Source organism: Nothobranchius furzeri, chromosome 3 (genome assembly GCF_043380555.1).
Source record: "Nothobranchius furzeri strain GRZ-AD chromosome 3, NfurGRZ-RIMD1, whole genome shotgun sequence".
Lineage (NCBI taxonomy): Eukaryota > Metazoa > Chordata > Actinopteri > Cyprinodontiformes > Nothobranchiidae > Nothobranchius > Nothobranchius furzeri.
Window position 1 is genome coordinate 40,977,644 of NC_091743.1, and position 23,683 is coordinate 41,001,326.

At 42.9% G+C, this 23,683-nt stretch overlaps 1 protein-coding gene across 1 annotated transcript in view; it reads left to right on the plus strand.

Annotated features, from left to right (window-relative positions):
- Nucleotides 1–5,976: 5,976 nt before the first annotated feature.
- mst1rb (macrophage stimulating 1 receptor b) overlaps nt 5,977–23,683 on the plus strand; it is a 38,650-nt gene continuing 20,943 nt past the window's right edge. The window contains exons 1-11 of the mRNA XM_015959985.3: nt 5,977–7,270; nt 10,764–10,940; nt 11,042–11,164; nt 12,592–12,762; nt 12,855–13,015; nt 13,461–13,596; nt 13,700–13,836; nt 14,059–14,238; nt 14,330–14,429; nt 22,755–22,973; nt 23,070–23,216. Coding sequence (XP_015815471.3) covers nt 6,065–7,270; nt 10,764–10,940; nt 11,042–11,164; nt 12,592–12,762; nt 12,855–13,015; nt 13,461–13,596; nt 13,700–13,836; nt 14,059–14,238; nt 14,330–14,429; nt 22,755–22,973; nt 23,070–23,216 — 2,757 coding nt within the window. The 5' untranslated portion in view covers nt 5,977–6,064. The remainder of the gene's footprint in view (nt 7,271–10,763; nt 10,941–11,041; nt 11,165–12,591; nt 12,763–12,854; nt 13,016–13,460; nt 13,597–13,699; nt 13,837–14,058; nt 14,239–14,329; nt 14,430–22,754; nt 22,974–23,069; nt 23,217–23,683) is intronic.

Sequence of the window (23,683 nt, forward strand, 5' to 3'; positions counted from 1 at the left end):
TCACGTGGGCAACGACAGTGAGAGCTGGAGAGGTGTGGTTGGGAGGAACGGCCTCCTGATCTGAATTCGAGTGGTGTTTTGTTATTGGACTTCTGTGCCAGTCATGAATCGTCCATAATGAACACCATGTTCAGACATAAAGGTTTCCATGTGTGCTCTTGGCACCAGGATACCTTAGGCCGCAGCTCGATGATCGACTTTGTTGTTGTTTCATCTGACCTGCGGCTGCATGTCTTGGACACTCGGGTGAAGAGAGGGGCGGAGCTGTCACCTGACCACTACCTGGTGGTGAGTTGGCTTAGATGGTGGGGGAGGATGCCGGCAAGACCAGGCAGGCCCAAACGTATCGCGAGGGTCTGCTGGGAACGTCTGGCAGAGTCTCCTGTCAGAAAGAGCTTCAATTCCCACCTCCGACAGAACTTCCAAAATGTTCCGGGGTTGAGTCTGAATGGACCCTGTTCCGTACCTCCATTGTTGAGGTGGCCGATCGGAGCTGTGGTCGCAGGATCGTCGGTGCCTGTCGTGGCAACCCCCGAACCTGCTGGTGGACACCGGTGGTTAGGGATGTTGTCAAGCTGAAGAAAGAGTCCTATAAGGTCTTTTTGGCCTGTGGGACTCCAGAGGCAGCTGACGGTACCGGCAGTCCATGCAGAATGCGGCTCGGGTGGTCGCCAAGGCAAAAACCTGGTCATGGGAGGAGTTCGGTGAGACCATGGAGCAAGACTTCCGTACGGCTTCGAGGAGATTCTGGTCCACCATCCGGTGCCTCGGGGGGAAGCAGTGCGCTACCAGCACTATCTATAGTGGGGACGGTGTGCTGCTGACCTCTACTCAGGACGTTGTGGATCGGTGGGCAGAATACTTCGAAGACCTCCTCAATCCCACCGACAAGTCTTCCAGTGAGGAAGCAGAGTCTGGGGACTTTGGGTTGGCCTCTCAAATCTCTGGTGCTGAGGTCACTGAGGTGGTTAAAAAGCTCCTCTGTGGCAAGGCTCCAGGGGTGGATGAGATCTGCCGGAGTTCCTTAAGGCTCTGGATGTAGTGGGGCAGTGTTGGCTGACGCGGCTCTGCAATTTCGCGCTGACATCACCACTGGCAGACCGGGGTGGTGGTCCCCTTATTTAAAAAGGGGGACTTCAGGGTGTGTTCCATCTACAGGGGGATCACACTCCTGAGCCTTCCTGGTAGGTCTATTCAGGGGTTCTGGAGAGGAAGGTCCGTCTGATTGTTGAAGCTCAGATTCAGGAGGAGCAATGTGGTTCTCGTCCTGGCCGTGGAACACTAGACCAGCTCTATACTCTTAGGGGGATCCTGAGGGTGCGTGGGAATTTGCCCAACCAGTTTACATGTGTTTTGTGGATTTGAAGAAGGCGTTTGACCGCGTCCCTCGGGGGACCCTGTGGGGGTACTCCGGGAGTATGGGGTACCAGGCCCTCTGATACAGGCTGTTAGGTCCCTGTATGACCGGTGTCAGAGCTTGGTCCGCCTTTCCAGCAGTAAGTCGGGCTCGTTCCCAGTGAGAGTTGGACTCCGCCAAGGCTGCCCTTTGTCACCGATTCTGTTCATAACCTTTATGGACAGGATTTCTAGGTGCAGCCAAGGTGTGGAGGCCATCCGTTTTGGTGGCCTGAGGATCAGATCTCTGGTTTTTGCAGATGATGTGGTCCTGTTGTCTTCATCAGAACATGATCTTCAGCTTTCGTTGGAGCGGTTCACAGCCGAGTGTGAAGCAGCTGGGATGAGAATCAGCTCCTCTAAATCTGAGACCATGGTCTTGATTCGGAAAAGGGTAGAATGCCTTCTCCGGGTCAGGGATGAGGTCCTGCCCCAAGTGTAGGAGTTTAAGTATCTCGGGTCTTGTTCACGAGTGAGGGGAAACTGGAGCGTGAGATCGATAGACGGATTGGTGCTGCATCTGCAGTGATGCGGGCGTTGTACCGGTCTGCCGTGGTGAAGAGAGAGCTGAGTCAGAAGGCGAAGCTCTCGATTTACCGGTCGATCTACGTTCCTACCCTCACCTATGGTCATGAGCTTTGGGTAGTGACCGAAAGAACGAGATCGCGGATACAAGCGGCCGAAATGAGTTTTCTCCAAAGAGTGGCTGGGCTTTCCCTTAGAGATAGGGTGAGAAGCTCGGTCATTCGGGAGGGGCTCAGAGTAGACCCGCTGCTCTTCCGCATCGAGAGGAGCCAGTTTAGGTGGCTCGGGCATCTGGTCAGGATGCCTCCTGGACGCCTCCCTGGTGAGGTTTTTGGTGAGGCAGGTCTAACCGGGAGGAGACCTAAAGGTAGACCCGGGACATGGTGGAGGGACTATGTCTCTCACCTGGCCAGGGAACGCCTTGGGATTCCCCCGGAGGAGCTGGCCCAAGTGGCTGGGGAGAGGAAAGTTTGGCCCTCTCGCCTTAGGCTGCTGCCCCCGCGACCCGACCCGGATAAGCGGATGAAAATGGAAAATGGCAAAGTTGTAATTTATCTGCAGTTTTATCAAAAGAAACTCTGAATGGACGATGGAGGTCGAATCCTGAGTTGGTTTTCTGGTGTCAGACTGGAGCTGTGAGACGGAGGAGGAGCAGAGCACAGACTCAAGTCTAAACACACACACACATACACACACTTGTCTGGTAAACACCTCCAGTCTGGGACTTTCATCAAACAGAAGCCACACGCCTGAACTCCAGCCTCTCAGAGGAAACGACCCGGTTCTGAAGCTGAAAGCTGTTATTTCTCCCAGGAGGAGGACGCTGACCAACCTGCATGGGTAGGTGCTTTTAGCATAAACAGGACAAAACCCAGAAAGGAACCCACTAAAACACAGAACCTGCTTTCATAAGGATGACCAATAACAACAACAGGATCCAGAACGCCATTGTGTTTCTACAGAGGAGAAAAGCGTGTGAAGACTTAGAATAAAAAGGGTGTTTTTGGATATTTAAAATGATAAAACTCCCATTTCCTTTCCGTCTGACAGCGAGTCTAGATCTGGATTTGACTGTTTCCAGGTTTACTGTTTAGGCTGAAGCTGGGAGTCACTGTTTTACTGAAGACAGATTGTGATAATAAATGTCATTTTGTGGTTTTAATCCTGCTCTTTTAACCGCTAGAGTAAATCCTGGTTTATTTGTGAAGATAAACGCCACGCTAGACCTATAATGTCTCTGAATGATGGAGCTCATGTCCCCGGGGTCTTAAATCTCCTGTTCTGCTTCCTCCAGAGATATCTCCTATAAGAAGATGACTTCTCCTTCTTTTCTATATTTAGTTTTTGTTCCCCCCTAAGTCAAACCTGTGGCATGTTAGGGTTTGCATCGATGCAGACTCCTGAAGTCTGGATGCTGATCTGTAAATAACACCACGAACAGAAATACTTTCAGCGTGGAGGAAGTCAATCAGGGACATTATTATGTAAGCCCATGCCCTCAAACCTTTTCCTGAATGAAACGACAATGTACCACAGCGTGAGGGGCATCCTATGAATTATTGATGCAAAGACTTTGTTTCAGAGTTTTCCTTTCAGGAAGATCGAGCACTGTTCCTCCTAAAAACAGAACCTTTGGTCTAGATGGAAAAGTTCTACTTTTTTAAACAAGATAACCTAAGTTGAGTTCATTTTTTACAATGAGCTGAAAAGACAATTGGAAATGTTTTCATAGGAACATGTTGTCTTATGTCCATCAGGCCGTGCACATCTTTCCCTCCTGAAACGCACGAAGTGGTTGTGACAGGAATGCAAAGTAGCAAGGTCGAGGTCTTACTGTAATGTCTCTGGTTAATGATCCACCCCCCAGCTCATGCCGGAGAGAAGTTGGACAGAAATGGATAAGGGTGAAACTTTTGCATTTGCCACATTTAGTTGAGTTCAGGCAATATTTTACATATTTTTATTTGTGTAAACGCTTTGATGTTTTAAGTTTCAGGTCCTTTCATTCTTCAAAGCGTTCCCCGTGTTGTAGAAAACATCTTGCATGGCTTCAGTTTAGAGACGTCTCTTTATGCCCTACAGGACTGAGGAGCTAACAGCTAGTTTGAAGGCAGCCTAGCTCAGGGCTATTCAATTCCAGGTCTCGAGGGCCGGTGTCCAGCATGTTTTAGTGGTTTCTCCAGTCCAACACACTACACTCAGTGGCTGAATCAACTGTGCAGCAGCTCATAGGGTTCTGCAGAAGCCTGCTAATCACCTGCTGACTGAAACCCAGCACAAGCATGAGTAGATACAGAGACCATCTTAACCATGTCTAGAACCAACACCAGCACAAACATCTGTATTGGTGGTGGGTCACGTCTCTGTAACCACATCTGCTTTTATCATGGTTGCCTCAGAGCTGATGGGAATCAGGGCAAAGATTATTATAAAGTAGATCACTGATTCTAATAAACCAGAGAACTTTGAAGAACAGGTCAGCTCTGTCTAAATGTTATTTACATCCATTTTTATAACATTTTTAGAAATGTCAAATAAAAACTGTACAGCCTCACAAACAGGTCTCTTGGCTCGGAGCACATCCTGGATTTTCTGATGGTTTTCTCTGAGTCAAGGCAAGAATCCGTCAGGTTATTATTTCAGGAGCATCAAGAAGCACAAGCTAAGTGCTCTTTATCTCCCTCTTGTGCCAAGCTCTTCCAGTTCAGCGTTTAGCTGATGTTCAGCCATTTTTATTATTGAAGCTAATGTATCGTCCAATTTAAGATGAGAAAAGAAATATTAAAGCTGGTCAGGATGATCTCAATAGTACCGTGACGCAGTTACACTTCTAGTTACACAGATAGACTAAAACAATGTGAACTATCATCCACTGTGAACTGATTTCTCTGTCACTAATAAGAAAACCAAACTGATAAAAACAACGCAACACAGGTTTTATTTTGAAATAAACTGGATGCACCTTGCTGAAACAAGCCTAACTCCCTGTCTGGCTCATGCCCTCCTTGTGTCTGGCTCTCTAATTTCATGACAATCTGCAGGCAGCATTCCCAAAACATAGATGAAACTCTGCATCCAGATGCTCACCGCACTGCAGCTGGTGAGAATGCTCTGACAGAACAAAAGGATTTTCAGTTTAGGTGGAAGGCATACGGCGTCTGGACCGCGTTCGTGTGAACAACTCTTGATTTGTTCATCATCATCGTCACTGTTAAGTCCTTCCTCTGTTGTGTCATCAGCAAATGGACTGATCTGGTTTGAACTGAATTTAACAGTCATGTGTGAGCCGCATGAGGACTGAGTACACATCCTTGATGGACCCCTTTAGTCAGGACGATGAGCACGAGGTGTTACTGAAGATAAATATTCAGATACTGTCTCAGATTTCTGTCCCAGCAGAAACAAGCGGCTGAAGAACCGTCTGTGAATGAACTGGCAGCATAAGCTATAGGAAGTCTAGAGAATGTGAAAAGCTGCTATCAGTGTGACTCATAACAAGTCATTGAAGGCACTTCAGGTCAGTGCCTTGGGCAAATCTTCAATAATGCAGGTTAGAGTGTTTTCTTATATTCAGGGTTGATTCAGGCTGGTCTTGTACAGCTGTCTGCTGGAGAGAGGCACTGATATATCCTTCTAGAGTCCTGGAACCCCCCGAGGTTCTTTGCAACACAATCAGCCATTCACCCATTCACACCCTGGTGGTAATGAGCTACACTGTAGCCACAGCTGCCCTGGGGCACACTGACAGGCAAGTCTGCTGTACAAAGGCACCACCGGTCCCTCCGACCACCAGCTGCCAAGGTGGGTTAAGTGACTTGCCCAAGGACATAACACCAGCGACAGACTGAGCGGGGCTCAAACCTGCAACCTTTCGATTACAGGGCGAGCACTTAACTCCTGTGCCACCATCGCCCACACAATATGTTGGTAAACACAGCTGAGCAGCAGTCTCTCATCACACACCTGAGAATGTTGTCATGTCCAGCAGGTTTTTGTGGATTAGTGCCGAGTTGGCAGCGTACTAATCATCCTCTGTTTTGCCACACAGGTGCCTGTAGTTGGTGTTAAGGATGTTTGTGTTGCAACTTCAAGGCTGCAGGTAATCCATTTGTGCTGGGGCTCCCCCTCTCATCCTGGAGTGGAGATGGTCTACTGGAGCTCAAAGTGGAGGACATTCGTCTGGCTCCAGACTCTGCTGGCCTTTGCCTTGGCCACGTGTCCCTCAATGGCCCCAAGCCCAGTTAACTTCTCTGTGGTATACACAATGCCCTTCTTCCAGGCACAGGGACCCATCCAGAACATAGTCAACAACTCACTTTACCAGGAAGTGTACGTGGCTTCTCGGAATGTGATTGAAGCTGTCAACAGGAGCTTGGAGAAGGTATGGGAACTCCGCACTGGGCCGGTGGGAAGTCCAGAGTGTCAGATATGTAATTTGTGGGAAAATAATAAGGATTATTATTTCCCAGAGGATACAAACAATCAGGTGTTGCTCTTGGATACCCTGTTCATGTATTTGTACTCTTGTGGAAGTTCTCAGTATGGTGTCTGTTATTTCCACCAACTGAACCCAAATGGAGAGGCACCTTCTGCCTCCAAGTGTTTGTTCAGGAAGGACTCGAACTCTGCAGCTTATTGTCCCGACTGTGTGGCCAGCCCTCTTGGTACCAAAGTGTCGATGGTGGAGGAGGGTCAGACCGTGTACTTCTTTGTTGCTGCTTCTGTTAATGACAGCGTAACTCAGCGTTTTGGAAGGAAATCCTTATCGGTTCGCAGACCTCTGGGCACAGAGGATGGCTTTTATAAAGACGTGAGAGGCCTGACGGTCTTGCCCAGCCTGCGCAGGACTTACCACATTGAATATGTCTACAGCTTTTTCACTCAGGAGTTTGTCTACTTCCTGTCAGTCCAAAGGGAAAGCCCGGATCAGGACTCATCACCGTTTCAGACTCGCCTTGGACGTCTCCCCCGGAGTGAGTGGGAGGTAAAAAGATATCGTGAGCTGATCTTGGAGTGTCGCTTTGAACCAAAACGCAGGAGGAGGAACACACGCAGCGAACCCTATAAGGACGTTGTGTACAACGTGGTCCAGGCAGCGTATTTTGGGAAGGCTGGCCGGGAGCTGGCAGAGGAATTAGGTGCAGAGGAGGAGGATGACATCCTTTATGGGGTGTTTGCTGTCACTGACGACAACGGGGTCACGGAGAATGACTCGGCCCTGTGCGCCTTCCCCATGGACAACGTGAATAAAGCTATCAGTGATGGAGTAGATGATTGCTGCGAGTCAGGACCAGAGCAGCTCTCCAGGGGGCTTTGCCACTTCCAGCCATGTGAAAGCTGTCCACATGAGGTGAGCCTGTTGATTCAATTCAATTGAGTTCAATTGAAGTTTATTTATATAGAGCCAAATCACGACAAGAGTTGTCTCAAGGCACTTCACATAATAAGCATTCCAATCCAGGTCAGTTCATTAAGCCAATCAGTAAAAAGTTTCCTATATAAGGAACCCAGCAAATTGCATCAAGTCACTGACACTAGTCAGTGACTTGATGCAATCCTCATACTAAGCAAGCATTTAGCGACAGTGGAGAGGAAAACTCCCTTTTAACAGGAAGAAACCTCCAGAGGATCCTGGCTCAGTATAAGCAGCCATCCTCCACGACTCACTGGGGATCGAGAAGACAGAGCAGACACACACACACACACACACACGCACACACACACACACACACACGCACGCACGCATGCACTCACTCACGCACGCACGCGCACACACACACATATATACCAAGTCATGTTTCTATGGTTACATTGTGATTTCTTAGTAAATTTTCTATTTGACGAGAGATAAACTTTATTAAATTTATCCTAGTGAATATATAATTAAACGGGTAAACTATAAGTAGCACATTCAATGTCAAAGAAAGTAAAAAGTTATTATCACGAGAGGGAGAATGTTTTAAGTGGTTAGCAGCAGTGTTCCAGACGATGGCCCCCTCCATGAGGCCACCACAGCTCAGCAGAACATCATTGTAGCTTCTTCTGGGGAGAAAAACACTTAGAGAAAAAATAAAGTTAACAGCTGAAATAGCAGGAAACAATACAGTTAAAGAGCAGATTGTAGAAGAAAGTAGTCGAGTGTGGAAAGTGGTCAGTGAGTCCTCCAGCAGTCTAAGCCTATAGCAGCATAACTACAGAGATAACTCTGGATAACCTAGCCTTGTTAGATGGAGGTATGTTGCAGGCAGGGCAAGGGAGAGCCGTCTTTACCGACTGTACACTCCACCTCCCTCTACTCCCCCACTTGTCCAGATCTAGGCTAACATCAGATTTTAACCATAGGCCCTATCAAATTAAAATGTTTCAAGCCTAGTCTCAAAAGCAGACAAGATGTCTGCCTCACAGACTAAAGCTGGGAGCTGGTTCCACAGGAGAGGAGCCTGATAGCTAAAAGATCTGCCTCCCATCCTATTTTTAGATATTCTGGGAACCACCAGTAAACCTGCAGTCTGAGAGCGAAGTGCTCGGTTAGGAACGTATGGAACAATTAGGTCACTGATATTTGTATACACAATCAAACTAAACGTGGAGATCTGTGCGTTTCTGCCAATACACCCCTTGTTCTTAGATCAACATCTAAATGAAAAAACAAACACCAGAAGAGGTTCCAACAAAATCCGATGTGTCTATAGTGAGTGTGCACATGGCTTAACAAAAACTTTAAAGAGGGGGTTCACTGAGAAACGCTGAGTTTCACCTGCAGAACGTGAAACTAGTCCTCTACCCCCATTTCTTGAATTAGCCACCCAAAGACAGTAGAAACATTTCAACTCACCAACTTGGTTTGAAAGCAGAGAAGGCTGTGTTGGTTTAGTGGCTAGGAGAGAGCAGAGCGAGCCTCTGCTTGGATAAGCTAACTGTTAGCATTAGCAACTCCACAACGTTGCGGAACAGGTTCAAGCTTGTGTTAGCTTGGAGATAAAACATGAGGGTTGCACCTTTTACTCAAAAAGAAGAGCAAACAGAGACGGTGGCTGTTGGCCAATCAGAGGCTATGCATCTGCGTATCATGAATATTAATGAGTAAGACTCCAAATCCTGGTTTTCCAACCCCTCCGACTCCTCCCACTAACTTTCACTTTCTGAATCAGGAGCACCAATGGCAACGCTGGGAGAGTTTTCCTTGGAGCTGAGAACTGAACGCTTCTTCATAATTTTTTATTTTCATTCTTTGCAAGACGAATCCAGCAAATTACCTCAAATTTTAAAGATGTGGCTCACTAGTTTAATCAATTGCAGTGGTCTAGTAGGAATGAGTGCTTTTAAAGAGCGAGCAACACCTAAATTAACAGTTTTTTTTGCTGATAACCGATGTAGATCAGTGTATAATAGTGCTGTAGACATGTGCAATCACTGTTTAGGCAGTTTAGTGCAACTTACTTAAAATTTAATACTTCAGCCCAAAACCGTAACTCTATCTCCATCTTCAGGTTAAAACTCTGCTCCGCATCGATTTAGAATCAGCCACAGCTGATTGCTGTAGAGCTGCAGGGTGACGTCTGTGCCGTACTACGTGGCTGCTCTGCACTGGACTCCTGCTGAGTCTTGGCTGCACCTCCACCTGGCTCAACCACTCACCTGCTGATATGATGCGTTGGCGCTTAGAGCCGCTGGCCCTCTTAAAAAACGTCCTCCTCTCCTTTCTTCTAGTGATCGCGGTGAACAGGAAATCCTCCTTCCTGCAGTCAGTTTCTGTGTCTGCCCTTCTCCTGAGCGGTGAGTCTGCTCTTTGTGTGTGCTCATGTGCACGCGTGAGTGTGCATGCGCTTGTTGACGAGTTGTTCTTTTGAATGAGAAGCTCCAAGAGTTCACGTTGGAAGGTTGAGGGGGTGCCGTCAATCATTGCCTCAGTGCCACTCTCTGTCCTCCAGGCGACGCCTTTTGTCGAAGTATTTTTCTAACAGGAAGCCTGGTTGAAATAAGTCTCATCCCTTTATTCTAAATGATTGCCAGATCAGAGGTGACTTTCCGACTACGGGATTTGGAGTCTTATTTCTTGTTGTCTGGACATCTCTGATTGGCTAACAGCAACACGACTCTACCACTGACTCTGTTTGCTCTGCAACTTTGATGTTTTATTTTCACAAATAACTCAAGCTAGAGGAGTTCTGCTGTGTGGTGGAGTTGCTAATGCTAACAGTTAGCTTCTACTAGCTGAGATGCTCTCTGCTGTTTCCTGGACGCTTAACCAACAGTCTTCCCCATCGTGAACCAAGATGGGTGAGTCCATGAATGTTAAATGACAGTGTGACGTAAATCTGTCAGGCTTTTCTAATCCTAGAGTTTCACCGTTGGTTTCTATCAGAAGCTAATGCAGACATAGGTGTAGGAGACTATTTTCATGTTAAGCCTGTATAAAAAACTCAGAGTTACCCATTATAATCAGAAATAATCATTAAAATTAGTTTTTCAGTAAAGTACACCTTTAAAAACAAATATGTCAGAACAAAAGTCAAAACTTCTAACAGAAAAAAGGGAAGGCCTGTGGCTAAACAAACTGGGACCTGACAATACAAACGACACAAATGAGAAACTGAATAATAAACTAAAGGATGGGGACTGAGACCTGCTGGACTAATGAAGAGGGACACAATCAGAGAGGGGGGCTAGGGTGAGACTGGGGAGACCTAGGACACAGGTCATGACAGACAAAGTGTTTCAGTAATTTTAACAAGTATGATTTGTTTATTCACTCAAAAAAAAGAGAGATGTCGGTGTTAGGTATTTATTCTCTTCTTCACTGTTTCTGGTTTGTTTTGGTGGTGGCGGGTCTAACCCGTCAGAGCATGGAGAACAACGCCACATGCAGAGACCATCCCACCATGGTGTCAAAGCCGTACTACAGAGTGGACCTCTTCAACAGGCAGATGACAAACGTCCTGCTCACGTCTCTCCTGGTCACAACCATAGAGCACAAAACCGTAGCTCATATCGGCACATCAGCTGGACGGCTGCTTCAAGTAAAAGAAAAGAAAATGTTTTTAGTCACGTTTTTCAATTTATTTTTAAATTTTACTTGTTATCATTTGGTATGAATAATTATTTGTGTCTGTGTTGGCAGCTTGTTTTGACCAGATCCAGTCCCATCATCTTTGCTAATTACTCCTTGGTGGAGAATCAGAGGGTTTCTTCTATCGCAGCTGTCCACTCTTCAGAGTATTTACTTTTTGTCGTTGGAGACAAGGTACAAGTCTCACTGCTTTTACTGTCCGTTTAAACGTCATATTTAATAAAGGTGTATTTATCTGAGATGACATTTGCTGTGTAGCAGGGAGCTCTTCAGGTAAACCTTCCCTGTTTTTATCAGTTAAACAACAATACACAATAACAGACAAATTTACTGCTGAATCTGAGAAAAAAGCTGAAAGTCCCACTTTGTCACCTGCACACTGTCATGATAAGTAATAAATAACAAGTTAATGGGGATGTACCATATTATCGGTCCATCATCGGCCAACACTGGCAATAATAAAATGTAACATTGGATATTTTTACTCTTTCAGTGGCACAACCTTTACATAACACGTGCATATTATACGTAAAACTCTCCAGCATCTTCTCGTCTCACTCAAAATGTCAACGCGTGGTGTATCCGAGGTCTAGTTCTTTGTTTGCTCAGCTCAGCTGGCCTAACTGGGTGTCATGTTGTACACGTGTTTAAAGTTGAAGAATGGATAATATGAGATACAGAATGTTAGTTAGCTAAAATTACTTGTTTTTTCTTTGCACTATCAAAAAATAAATTCAAGTCGACGGGTCTAAAAGAGCTATTTTCTGCTTAGCCTTAGGATCACACATATGATGTACTTCAGTTTAAATGAAAAGTAATGATGGGTGATTTTCAGCTTGTAAAAGCTTGTAATTAGCATGACTGCAAATCAGACACCAGCATGTTGCATATATGACGTCACCACAGAATCTCCTGTCCCCTAGCGTAGCTGCTACTCACCACATGGACTAGTTTATGGTGGTTCTTTCCTCCTGAATGAAGTATTTGAGGTTCGCTGGACTTACAGCCATTTTCCCTTTCTTTTACTCTGTCTCTGGTTCGATGATGTCACTTTCGTGATGCGCATTTGTAGTCTTAGACTTATTTTCACACAAAACCTAAAATAACGCTCCAACCATTAAAAAAAGTGCTTTTTTGGTTTAAAATTCACAGACATCAAAACAGTGTTTTTAACCCTGCTGACTTACATACAGTTTTTTTTATTCTTCCGGGGACCCATGGTCCAGAAGTAGATGGGCATGACTTAGGCTCTCTATACGTCTTTTTTGCTGTTAAAGAGGGGTGGGGCTTAAACCCATACTGCAGCAAGCCACTACGGGGGTTATTTTGTTCCAGGTTATGGTCAGTGTGTGAAGCTCCTTGAGGCAGTAGAAAAGAGCACACACACTGCGCCTGCAAACTGTGTGTATGTTCAGTGCAAAGAGACATCAAAGGAAAAGTGTCAGTCATTTGCCCTTTTAGGTGCCAATAGGCATGTTTGTAGGGTGAAGGATGCGACGTGTTTTTGGTTTTTGGGGGACTAGAACAGGAAAATGAAGAGACTTGGGCAGGGCATTTACAAGTTTACTTTGTGAAGAGAATCTTTTAATTTTACTGTTTAGATGATTCAGGTCCCCCAGAGAGGGCCGGGCTGTCACCACTTTGTGACCTGTGCAATGTGCCTAACGGCCCCAAAGTTCATGGGCTGTGGTTGGTGCTCTGGAGCGTGTTCGTGGAAGAGTGAGTGCCAGAGCCACTGGGGGAATGAGTCCTGCCCACCAGGGATCACTGGGGTGAGGTTTGACCTGTTTTCCAGAATATGAATGAATGAATAACCCGCTGAGCACAGGACAGTTGAAGTAATCATTCTGTTGTCTTGTTGCAGTTTTTCCCTCAGACTGCTCCTCTTGACGGTCAAACAGAGCTCACAGTGTGTGGATGGTCGTTCCAGTCTCCTTTAAAACCTCCGATCACCTCCAGAACCCACCGGGTTCGACTGGGACAGACGTCCTGCACCGTGATTCCACTCAAAAGCAACAACACTCAGTGAGTAACTGTGTGACCACAGACATTATGTTCAAACCGTTGCTTTATATTTATAAATCTGTAAGGCCCTCTAAAATTACACAATCAACAGGAGCTAGTGACATCTGCCACATGCTAGAGCTTCATATGCCATCATCTTTTGTTGGAAGCCTGCAGCAGATCACACCTCTCACTGTAGCACAAAAACTATTATACCCGTGAAATTTCATCGCCACGTGTGGTCTTTGAAAATCGTCAACAGTTTTTAAATTCTGCTGTGTGAAAAGGACCTAAGATTAGCTGTGGTAGCCATATTGAATTGGGTTGAGTTGCTCAGTTTAAGATCTGAGGTGGGTATTTCATCTCCTTTTATTTTGACAGTTAGAAATGGCAAAACTATTCCATTATCCTTGGTTCTATGGGATCTGTGGTTGCTGCTAACATGTATGGTTTTGCTGCTCTTCAGTTTAGTGTGTAAGATTCGCTCTGGCGTGACGGAGCTGTCCAAGCCAGTCCACATCACTGTAGAGGTGCGCGAGGGCAAGGTGGAAGGACGCTACTCTATTAATGGGAAGGCAGAAATGCCAGGGTTCACATTTGTGGTAATCTCTACACATAAAACACCAAAACCTGAAAATAACATTCACTTTTTAATAAATTGCCTTTAAACTTGTAAACAATGCTTGACATTCAGTTTGTGTGTAGACGCCCAACATCACAGGGATCCAGCCCAACTATGGCCCTCGTGTTGGAGGAACACTCATCACTGTGACTGGACTTCACTTGGACGCAGGCAAAACCAGAAAGGTTACTCTTAATGATGTACCCTGTCCTATCAAAAGGTGAAGATGGTCTCTGTTTACATCACACTTCTCTCCTCTGAAGTAAAGCTGTTGCCTTGCACACTTTTTATTGGTGCAACCTAATAAACATGCTCTTATTTAAATGACTGGTTTGTTTTCTACAGTGGGTCTTACTGAGTTTATAGATACTTAAAGATTCAACGCTTTTGATTTACTCTGGGTTATCTTCATCTGTTCACAAATCTGTCCGTCTGTCTGCAGGGTCACAAAGTCTACAGGAAATGTTTCATCTATCGTCTGCTTGTCCCAGTCCATGTCAGAGGTGAGGGATGTCCCGCTGAACGTTTTCATCGACAAAGCTCCTGTACACACCACAAAGGTGTTTTATTACAAGGAAAATCCAAAGGTGACAGGAGTCCTGCCTGACTGTAGCTTTGACAGGTAGGTCATTAAAAGGTCATAGATGTTACAGTAAATGATTTTCTTCACACAAAGTCGTTACACAGACCTTTTCCCCATTATTTTAATATAGAGGATCAAAGATTGTGATTGAAGGCGAGAACCTGGATTCTGTTTATCGCACCATCATCCACTTCAGACCCAACGAGAGCCACCTCAGATCTGTGACACGGGTAAACATATGCTCAGCTGTGGCTAAGGATTTAGAGAATGGCACAAGTGTTGATCACCCGAAAGTTTTCTGTCTCAGTGTTTGTGCTGGCTGTTTGCACAAACCAAAGAATGTATGAATGAATCCAAGAGCGATCAGATAAATGTCTATCTTTATTAGAAAAATGAACTCATCCCCAAAGTTCCATTTGAAGTTTGGAGAAGGCTTCAGGATAACCAAAAAAGAGAATGATGAGAACCATCTCAGCTGTGGAATTGGGGCTCCGCCAGAGTAGAGCTGATGAGAAACAACAGCAGGCAGGTCTGAGTTCATTCTCAGCTCAATGAGAAGACTTTTGGAGGATGGCCTGATGCCAGGAAGAGCAGCAAAGAAGCCATGTCTCTCCAAGACAAACATCAGAGACAGACTGCATCCCACCAAAGGTCCTGTGATTGGACAGCTGAGGACCAGAGAAAAGTCATAAAAATTCATTCACAGTTCAGCTTCAGAACAGCCATGAAGAAAGAATGGTACCTAAACATCCTCCCAGAGGAACTCCTCCAGCCTGTCACAACCTTTCCTGTCTCCCCATTCTGCTCAGTCCTGTGTCCATGTTAATTGCTCCCACCTGCCTCTCGTCTCCCAATCACTCAAGGTCCCAGCTCCTCCTGTATTTAAACCCTCCCAGTTCTGTGTTCCTTGTCTGTCCATTGTTTTCTTGTCAGCGTGCTCCTCATTAAAACCCTTTAATACATCTTTACCATCGACATATATACTGGACAATTTGTGCACATAGGCTCCAATAATACGTTTTTGTACTAAAATGGGAGGTGGCCACCACCGCCATTTTGACCGTGTCACAGGTTCCGTCAAGCCCAGACAATTCCAAAAAAAGGGAAGAGAGGAGGAGCTGAGGGTAGGGCTGTAAGGCTGGGATCAAATAACGACACCTGTCGAACTGAAGCGATGTAGCTATAAGCTAACCCAAAGCTAACACGGAGGTGGGAGCTAAGCTAACAGAGGTAGAAACCTAGCTCCAACCGGAGTTAACTGTGCACAACACCGGACCTTCGGAGTCAGAGATACGCCGGGCTGACTGCTTGGTAAAACCGGGTGGAACACAGAGGTCTCCAGAGAGCTCCACAAGCCGGCAGCCACGCGGCAGACAAACGCCACTGTGATCAGAAATGTGCCGAGCTGCCGCTGGGGAGAACCGGATGGAAAACATTGGTTTCCAACCGAGAGCTCCACAAGGCAGCAGCCCACGCTGCAGACAGGTGCAGCTGCGATCAGAGCTGAGCTGCCGCTGAGGGGAGGGGACCATACTGATAGTCGGAACCCAGCTCCACCAACATGTTATATTTCAACCCATTTTCTAAATGCACTGGGTTTTACCCTATTACATTTAAATTTCATGGTTAAACAGTACATGTTAAAATCTAAGCTCAGCTCGGCAGTGACCTAAAATACATAAATATAATTTTACTTACCGAAAAAAATGAAGTGGAGACTCCTTGGACGCTCTATTAGTGCAATTAATGCCACAGCAAGTAATTTTGTCCAACAATTGCACAAAAAATATCCATAATAGAATGCACAAAAGCTACAACTAATGGTCTAAGTTGAGAGACTGAAAATGACCGAACAGTTTCGAGGCCAGACCGAGGCTCTACTGAGGCCTTTCCACGGAGCTAGCTCTGTGGTCACGTGGGTCTGATGCTCATTAATTATACAGAATTTTAGGTTTTTAATACACTTAAACAGAAGAGTGAGAAAAAAATTCACCCCCTCAGAGTGGTCATGAGTGTAAACTAGATCATTTAAACCAAAAACATGTTTTGGTACCAGGCTGTAAACATGTTTATTTCTGCTGTGAAATTGGTATTTTTAACATGGGAGTCAATGAGGATTTGCTCGCTTCTGACACCGGCCCCTAGTGGATGAGGGTGGAACTGCAATTTATTTCACTTCCGCATTGGCCTCACTTTCAGAACCGAATTATGGGGGCTTGGTCTTTACCGGGCTTTTTTTTTTGACTGACCTGCATTTGGATCCTCAGTTCAGCTCTTCAACCCAACAGTACTCCTGACACAGCCATCTATTAACAGTTTGGTGATGATCAATGTCTTCTCGAGCATTATGAGCACCCAGCCAGAAGGATGATGGCATAACTAATTAGGTCAGGAAAAAAACAGCAACATGTTGGGTCAAGGTCCAGGAAATCCCCCAGACCACAATCCAATTGAGAACTTGTAGTCTATCCTCAGGAGGCAGTAAGACAAACAGAAACCCACAAATATTGACAATTTCATGCATGAATGAGCTCCATCACTCAGGAGTTGGTCCAGAAGCTGATTAGCAGCATGTCAGAGTGAGCTACAGAGGTCAAGAAAAAAGAAAAACTAACTCTCAAATTACAACTATTTTGATAAGCAATGATAAATAAGCATTATGCATTACTCCAGAATGAGAGTTACATGATGCATTACTATTTCCAAACTAGTAATTTAGATTAAAGCTGCTTACAAGTCACTGTGCATTTAGTTTTAATCATTTTTCTTTGTAAAAAGTCATATTTGCTTTCTTACACGAGTTTTGTCATGTTTGTGATACGTGGCATATTCAGCATGAGGACAGCTCTGGCGTAATATGCACCAATCAGCCAGGAACATAAACAGGGAGGATGGAGACGCCTTTTCTAGCTAGAAATAATGTCGCTACTTTGAATTAGCGTTTAGCTTTAACAACATGAAAAATCTGAGGAAACAGTTGCAGGAAGGTTGTCACTAGTTTGTGTTTTCATTTTTTGATAAAAATACTTTTTTTTAAGTAACTTTTCAAGGAATGAATCATTAATCAGTAGTCAGATTACTGTTTCAAGGTAGCAATGGCAACACTGTTTATAAACTTAAAGATTGAATATGAAACAGTTTAATAAAAAGCTATATTTAAAAAAACGATACCGCCACGGGGCATTTGATGTGTTTCATCCTTCGGTGAATTCACCGCACCGGTGCGGCCGGCGCGCACTCCACTATATTTGCGGTCGGTAGATCTTTTAGAACTGGTTCAAAGGTAACTCATAAGGTGAAAGATAATAGAGAAAGGACATAAAAATAGTCAAAAAAACTAGTTCCTTTTTGTACCTGGTGGTTGCAACAAACAGACACCATTGAAATAATTTGTTAATTGTTAATTTATTTTCTCACTCAGCAGTTTCATCATTCATGCAAAATACAATCATCAGCAGTCTCCTAAGTGAAAAAGGGGGAGGAAGAAGAAGTCTTGTATAACCTACTCCTTTCTACTTCATACAATATAATTTACAGAATGGCCTTATACACAAACCAAGTATACAACTTCCTCATCTTTGTAAACAAATCACAATAAAACTTATCAATATACTTATTCAATATTTACTTATCAATCATACGATTCCATGATTTTTTCTTTATATAGTCTGTTAAATTGATCGGTAGTTAAACATTTTTTCAGGTCATAATCCAGATTATTCCATAATTTTACTCCATATACTGAAATACACATTTGCTTTAATGTTGTTCGTGCAAAAACTCTTTTAAACTCGGGCTTCTTTCTATTTTTCTATCATTTGAAATCAAAACAAAAAACTTCTGTAATGTCACTGGCAGTAACCTCTTTTTTGCCCTGAACATAATTAGTAAAGTTTTCAAATTAACCAAATCCCTGAATTTCATAATTTTTGATTCAACAAAAAGTCTATTGGTATGTTCTCTAGCATCTACTTTATATATAATTCTCATAGCTTTCTTCTGGAATAAAAACAAAGGATTAGTGTTTGTTTTATATGTGTTGCCCCAAACCTCTATACATTAAGTAGAGTATGGAACAATAATGAATAATATAATATATGAAGTGTTGATGACTCCAAAAATACTTTTTGCTTTATTTAAAAGTCCAATACTTTTGCACAGTTTTTGTTTTATATATTTTATATGGGGTTTCCAATTAAGTTTATGATCCAAGATGACCCCTAAAAATCCTACTTCATTTACTCTTTCAACTGAAGTACCATCTTTGGACAATGTAACAGAATCATCTGTCTTCCTGTTACCAAAAATCATGAATTTCGTTTTATTCTAATTTATAAATAGTTTATTGTCCATAAACCACTTCTTAAGTTTAGTCATCTCACAATCCATATTTTCCCAAATAATTTGTAAGTTATTCCCAGAACAAAATATGATTATATCATCAGCAAACAAAATGAACTGTAATATTTTGGACACATCACAAATATCATTAATATACAAATTATAAAGCTTAGGTCCCAACACAGAACCCTGTGGGACTCCATATGTAATAATTTGAGAATCTGAAATTTCATCTTCTGACTGTACAAATTTATTTCTTTTAGTCAGATAACTACTCAACCAATCATGAGCTATCCCTCTTATCCCGCAATTCTTTAACTTAGAAAGTAAAAAACTATGGTATATGGTATCAAATGCTTTTCTTTAATCAATAAACAGACCTGCTGTGTTTTGCTTCCTTTCTACTGCTGCTGTAATTTCTTCATTTAATTCTAGTAATTCCAAGGATGTAGATTTATTTGATCAAAATCCATACTGATTGTCACTTAGCAGTTTATTGTTTTCAATAAAGTTGTATAGTTTCTGAGTGAACCATTTTTCAAGGACTTTAGAAAACTGGGGAAGCACTGAGATTGGTCTGTAATTATCAAAGCTATGTCTATGACCATTTTTAAATATCGGAATTACTTTAGCGATTCTCATTTTTTCTGGAAATATACCATTCTGACAGACAAATTACAAACATAAGTAAGTGGTTTAACAACATACTCAATTGTTTTCTTTACTATAGTCATGTCAATCCCATGACAATCTAGGGACATTTTATTTTTTACTTTTCTTTACTATTGTCAATATTTCATTTTACTTACATCTCCCAAAATATAGACTATAGAATTCTACTCCCTCCTGGTATTTTTACATCTTCCTTAATTTTTGTTTCCATAGATTTGGCCAGACTTGGCCCTATGTTTACAAAAAATGAATTAAATTCATTCACCACCTCACTTTTATCCCTCAGAACTTTATCTCCTTTAATAAAGTAATCTGGACAATTGGCGTGAAAAGACCTAGGTCTTACAACGCTATTCAAGATTCTCCATGTTCTTTTCATATTTTCATATTTCATATTCCATGTTCTTTACTTTCCTTCAACCTTAAATTATGATAATCTTTTTTTTGCTTGCCTTATTATTGTTGTCAATTTATTTTTATAAGTCTTATACTTCATTTCTGTGCTTTTAGATCGAAGTCTGACGAAATTTCTATATAATCTATTTTTTCTCCTACAGGATTTTAGTAGTCCCTTAGTTAACCAAGGTTTTACATCAACATTTTTCTTTTTTTTACATGTCAGTATTGGACAATTCTTATCATAAAGGGTTGTATATGTTTTAAAAAAATGTATCATATGCTATGTTCACATCTTTAACATAATCTTCACTCCAGTTTTCCTTTAACAGGTCATTACAAAATTTTGTTATTGCTTCCTCTGACCTTATTTTAATATGCTTTATCTGTTCAACTTCTTTGGTTATTTTTTTAATTAGACTATAATGTATTATGAATATTGGTAGGTGATCGCTCATATCACTTATTAAAATACCACTATTAACTGCCTTATGTATTTCATTTGTATAAATATTGTCAATTAGTGCAGCACAGGTACTGGTAACTCTGGCTGGCTTATGGGCCATTCCCATCTGTACCGGGCCGGCCTGGGCCGGGTAGCGTAGGTTGTTTACATATCTGGGTGGCCTGGTATTTTTCCGGGCCAACCAAGGCTCATTCTCAGCCCTCTTCTCGAGGGGGTCTGCTTCAGGCCGACCAGGGCCAACACACCCACTGCTGACAGCAAATTCACACCTTCCATTAGAGCAAGCCTCTGATTGGTGGGTCGAATCAGCCCACATGGGCTTAAGGCAAGGATGTGTGGAATCAACCGGGCCAGGCTGGGGCCGACTGGGGCTACCCGGCCCGGGCCGACCCAGTACAGATGGGAATTGCCCATTAGTAATCACAGGATATAAACTCCTACTGGACATTGCATGTGCAAAATCTGTAGTGGTTTTGTGGTTTTCTTGGTTAAGTAAATCAATATTGAAATCTCCACATATTAACCAGTTTTTTTTTGTCATTTAATCCATCTATAAGATTTTCACACCTTTCTCTAAAACATTAAATTTTAGAACCTGGTGTTCTATAAACACAAGCTACTATAATATTTCTTGTTTTTTCCATCTCGATTTCAACTGCTACACATTCCATCACATCTTCCAAGGCTACTGACATTCACTACTATTTTACAATTCAATGAACTTTTAACATACAATGGAACCCCTCCACCTTTATTCTTAACTCTATTTTTATAATACAAATCATACCCTTCTATAACAAAATCAATACCCTTTTTTCATTTAACCATGTTTCAGATAAAGCAATCACTTGGAAGTGGCTTTTCAATGTTTTCAAGCAATCATTCATCTTATCAAAGGTTGCATAAAGACTTCTACAATTAAAATAGATAAGTGAAAAATTATCTAGATCAATAGAATCATTAAATTGATCATTTGTACAATATGTACAGTTGTCATTAATTGCATTTAGTAGATTACTATCTGGATCAATATTGGTTTCATAGTCAAGTGTTTTATATTCTGCAGCTTCAAATCTTTTCAAGGATTTTTCAGCTGATTTTACCATAGCTATTTTTCCAAAAGTACCTAATCTCTTGTGTATCTCAAGAGACCTTGACTCCTTCATCAGTTCATGGCCGGGAATTCTTCTCCTTCAACTTCCATCCTGTGCTCCTCAGTATTGATTCCAGATCTTCCCTTTCTTCTGGAATATTCATCTTTACTCCAAACTCACTTAATCCAATTGCAGCAGCCTGGGGATCATTATATAGTCACACTTTCCCGTCCTCACAGAAGATGTTTAGTCTAGCTGGAAACAGAATCCATGACTTAATTTTCCTTTCATTGAGTATTTTCCGCACTTTCTTGTATTTTGTACGCTGCTTAAACACAGCTATTGTAAAGTCCTAGTCGAAGTAGATCTTTTGGTCCTTCACTTGTATATTTCTTTTTCTCCAAGCAGCTTCTAGTACTTTCCGTTTCATAGCATATGATTGGAACTGAACCAGAATCGCTCTGGGGCGCTCCTTTCGTCCTGTCTTCAGCCCAACTCTGTGTGCCTTCTCAATATGCAGTTCATCAGCCACTTCCAGCTTTTCCCAAGCCAATTTGATTACAAAATCAATGATGTTATTTCCTTCACAATCTTCTGGTACCGAGTAGATTCTTATATTTTTTCTGTGGGTTTGGCTTTCAAGTTCTTTACATTTTATTTCTAATTGTTTTTGCACTTGAAGCATTTGTATTAACACTTTGGAGGTTTTCATTGCATGATCTTCGTTCTCAGCAATTCTCTGTTCAGCTTCCTCCATTCTTTTTTTAATGTTCATGAAATCTACTCGTAGCTCGTTCATTTCGGCTTTCAATGCTCCAAAACTGACTGATGTTTCAGTTCGAAATTCCTTCAGTTATTTAAGTATTTCTGCCAAACCTGATGATTTGATCGGTGACATGTCCTCAGTTGTTTCCTCTCGATTTTTCTCCATTTGTTTTTGCTCATCTGCGTCCATTTGTTTGAAAGACTGCTTTTGTCTTCCTTTTGACATCTTTCAACACTCCAGTTGTAAATTTATCAAGTTGCAGATGTTTTCCTTGTTTCAAATAGTTTTAATTGTTTGCAGAGACTCACACCAGCACAGCTTGTCCAGCGGCCATCTTGACACACCCTCCACAGGAAATTAGATCAGCAGGAACTCTGAGAGGCTGCAGGCACATCAGTGAGTTTGCGGCTGCTGCGCAGGGGGAGGGCTGAAGCAGGGGAACAGCAAAGATGCAGAAACTACCGTTGTTAAAAGAGATGTGTGTTAACTTAGAAAATGTGGGTGCAATTTAAATTACTTGTAACCCCCCCCACCCACCCACCCACCCCCTCACCCCCCTCCCGTGCGTGTACCTTGCTGGGCTGCTGTGGCTACCATGTAGCTCATCATCACCAGCGTGTGTATGACTCTCTAGTTTAAAGCACTTTGGAGTCTATGATTTTGAAAAGCACTAAACAAATGAAAACTTAGTGAAAATCAACACCTGTGTCATTCTCAAAACCATTGGCTATGGCTTCACTTTCACCTGACCTTCTACTGGGTGTAGTTCTAAAATCTGTGGTACAGCCTGTCAAAGTGTTGTGTTTAACTTTTGCTGCAGGAGTGTATCGGCAGGTCTTTGCCCACCAGGATGGAGTGTATCACTCCTGTCTTCCAAAGAGATGAGACAGAAGAAGGACACCTGTCTTTTGACATGGATGGAGCACTGGGCCTTTGGAACAAAGACTTCTCCTACCACCCGTACGGTGAGCCGATTCCTTTTGAAACAGAAGGACACGTGCTCAGTTTGTACCCTGGGTTTGATGAAGTGTCGCTGCATGTAAGTCACTAGGTTTTAATCTAAACAGAGTTCTTCTTATGGTGAAATATTTTCTCTGAAATGCCTTCCATTTTTCTTGGAACTCCTTGTTCACAGCATAAAAAGCTGAACCTGGTGAGCTCCTGCATGACCATCACCATGACAGTAGCAGATGTTGACTGTGATGCCAAAGTCCTGGATAATGAGATAACCTGCAGGATTCCTAAAAACCTAACCATTCCCAGTGAGGGGCTTCCAGTGAAGGTTAGTTGGGTTGTTTAGAAGATGATTAGCTCAATTACCTTGAGTCAACACCACAGTTCAGTTTACATCATGTTGCATAGACCCCATTATAGTCACTCATTACTAATCTTTCCTGAAGGTTGTATACAGTAGTTAAACTTTCATTTAAGTACCAACTTCAGGAAAAAGCAAAAGGACAGTAAATAACTAACATATCAGGTTTTAGACAATTTAGTAGAACTAGTAAATGTAAGTAATTCTGGAGTAGAATATGAAGAGGAGGCATACCTTCATCTGGTCAATAAAATGCACATGTAGATACGCACTCACCTAAAGGATTATTAGGAACACCTGTTTAACATCTCCTTAATGCAGTTATCTAATCAGCCAATCACATGGCAGTTTCTTCAATTCATTTAGGGATGTTGTCCTGGTAAAGACAATCTCCTGAACTCCAAACTGAGTGACAGAATTGGAAAGAAAAGTGA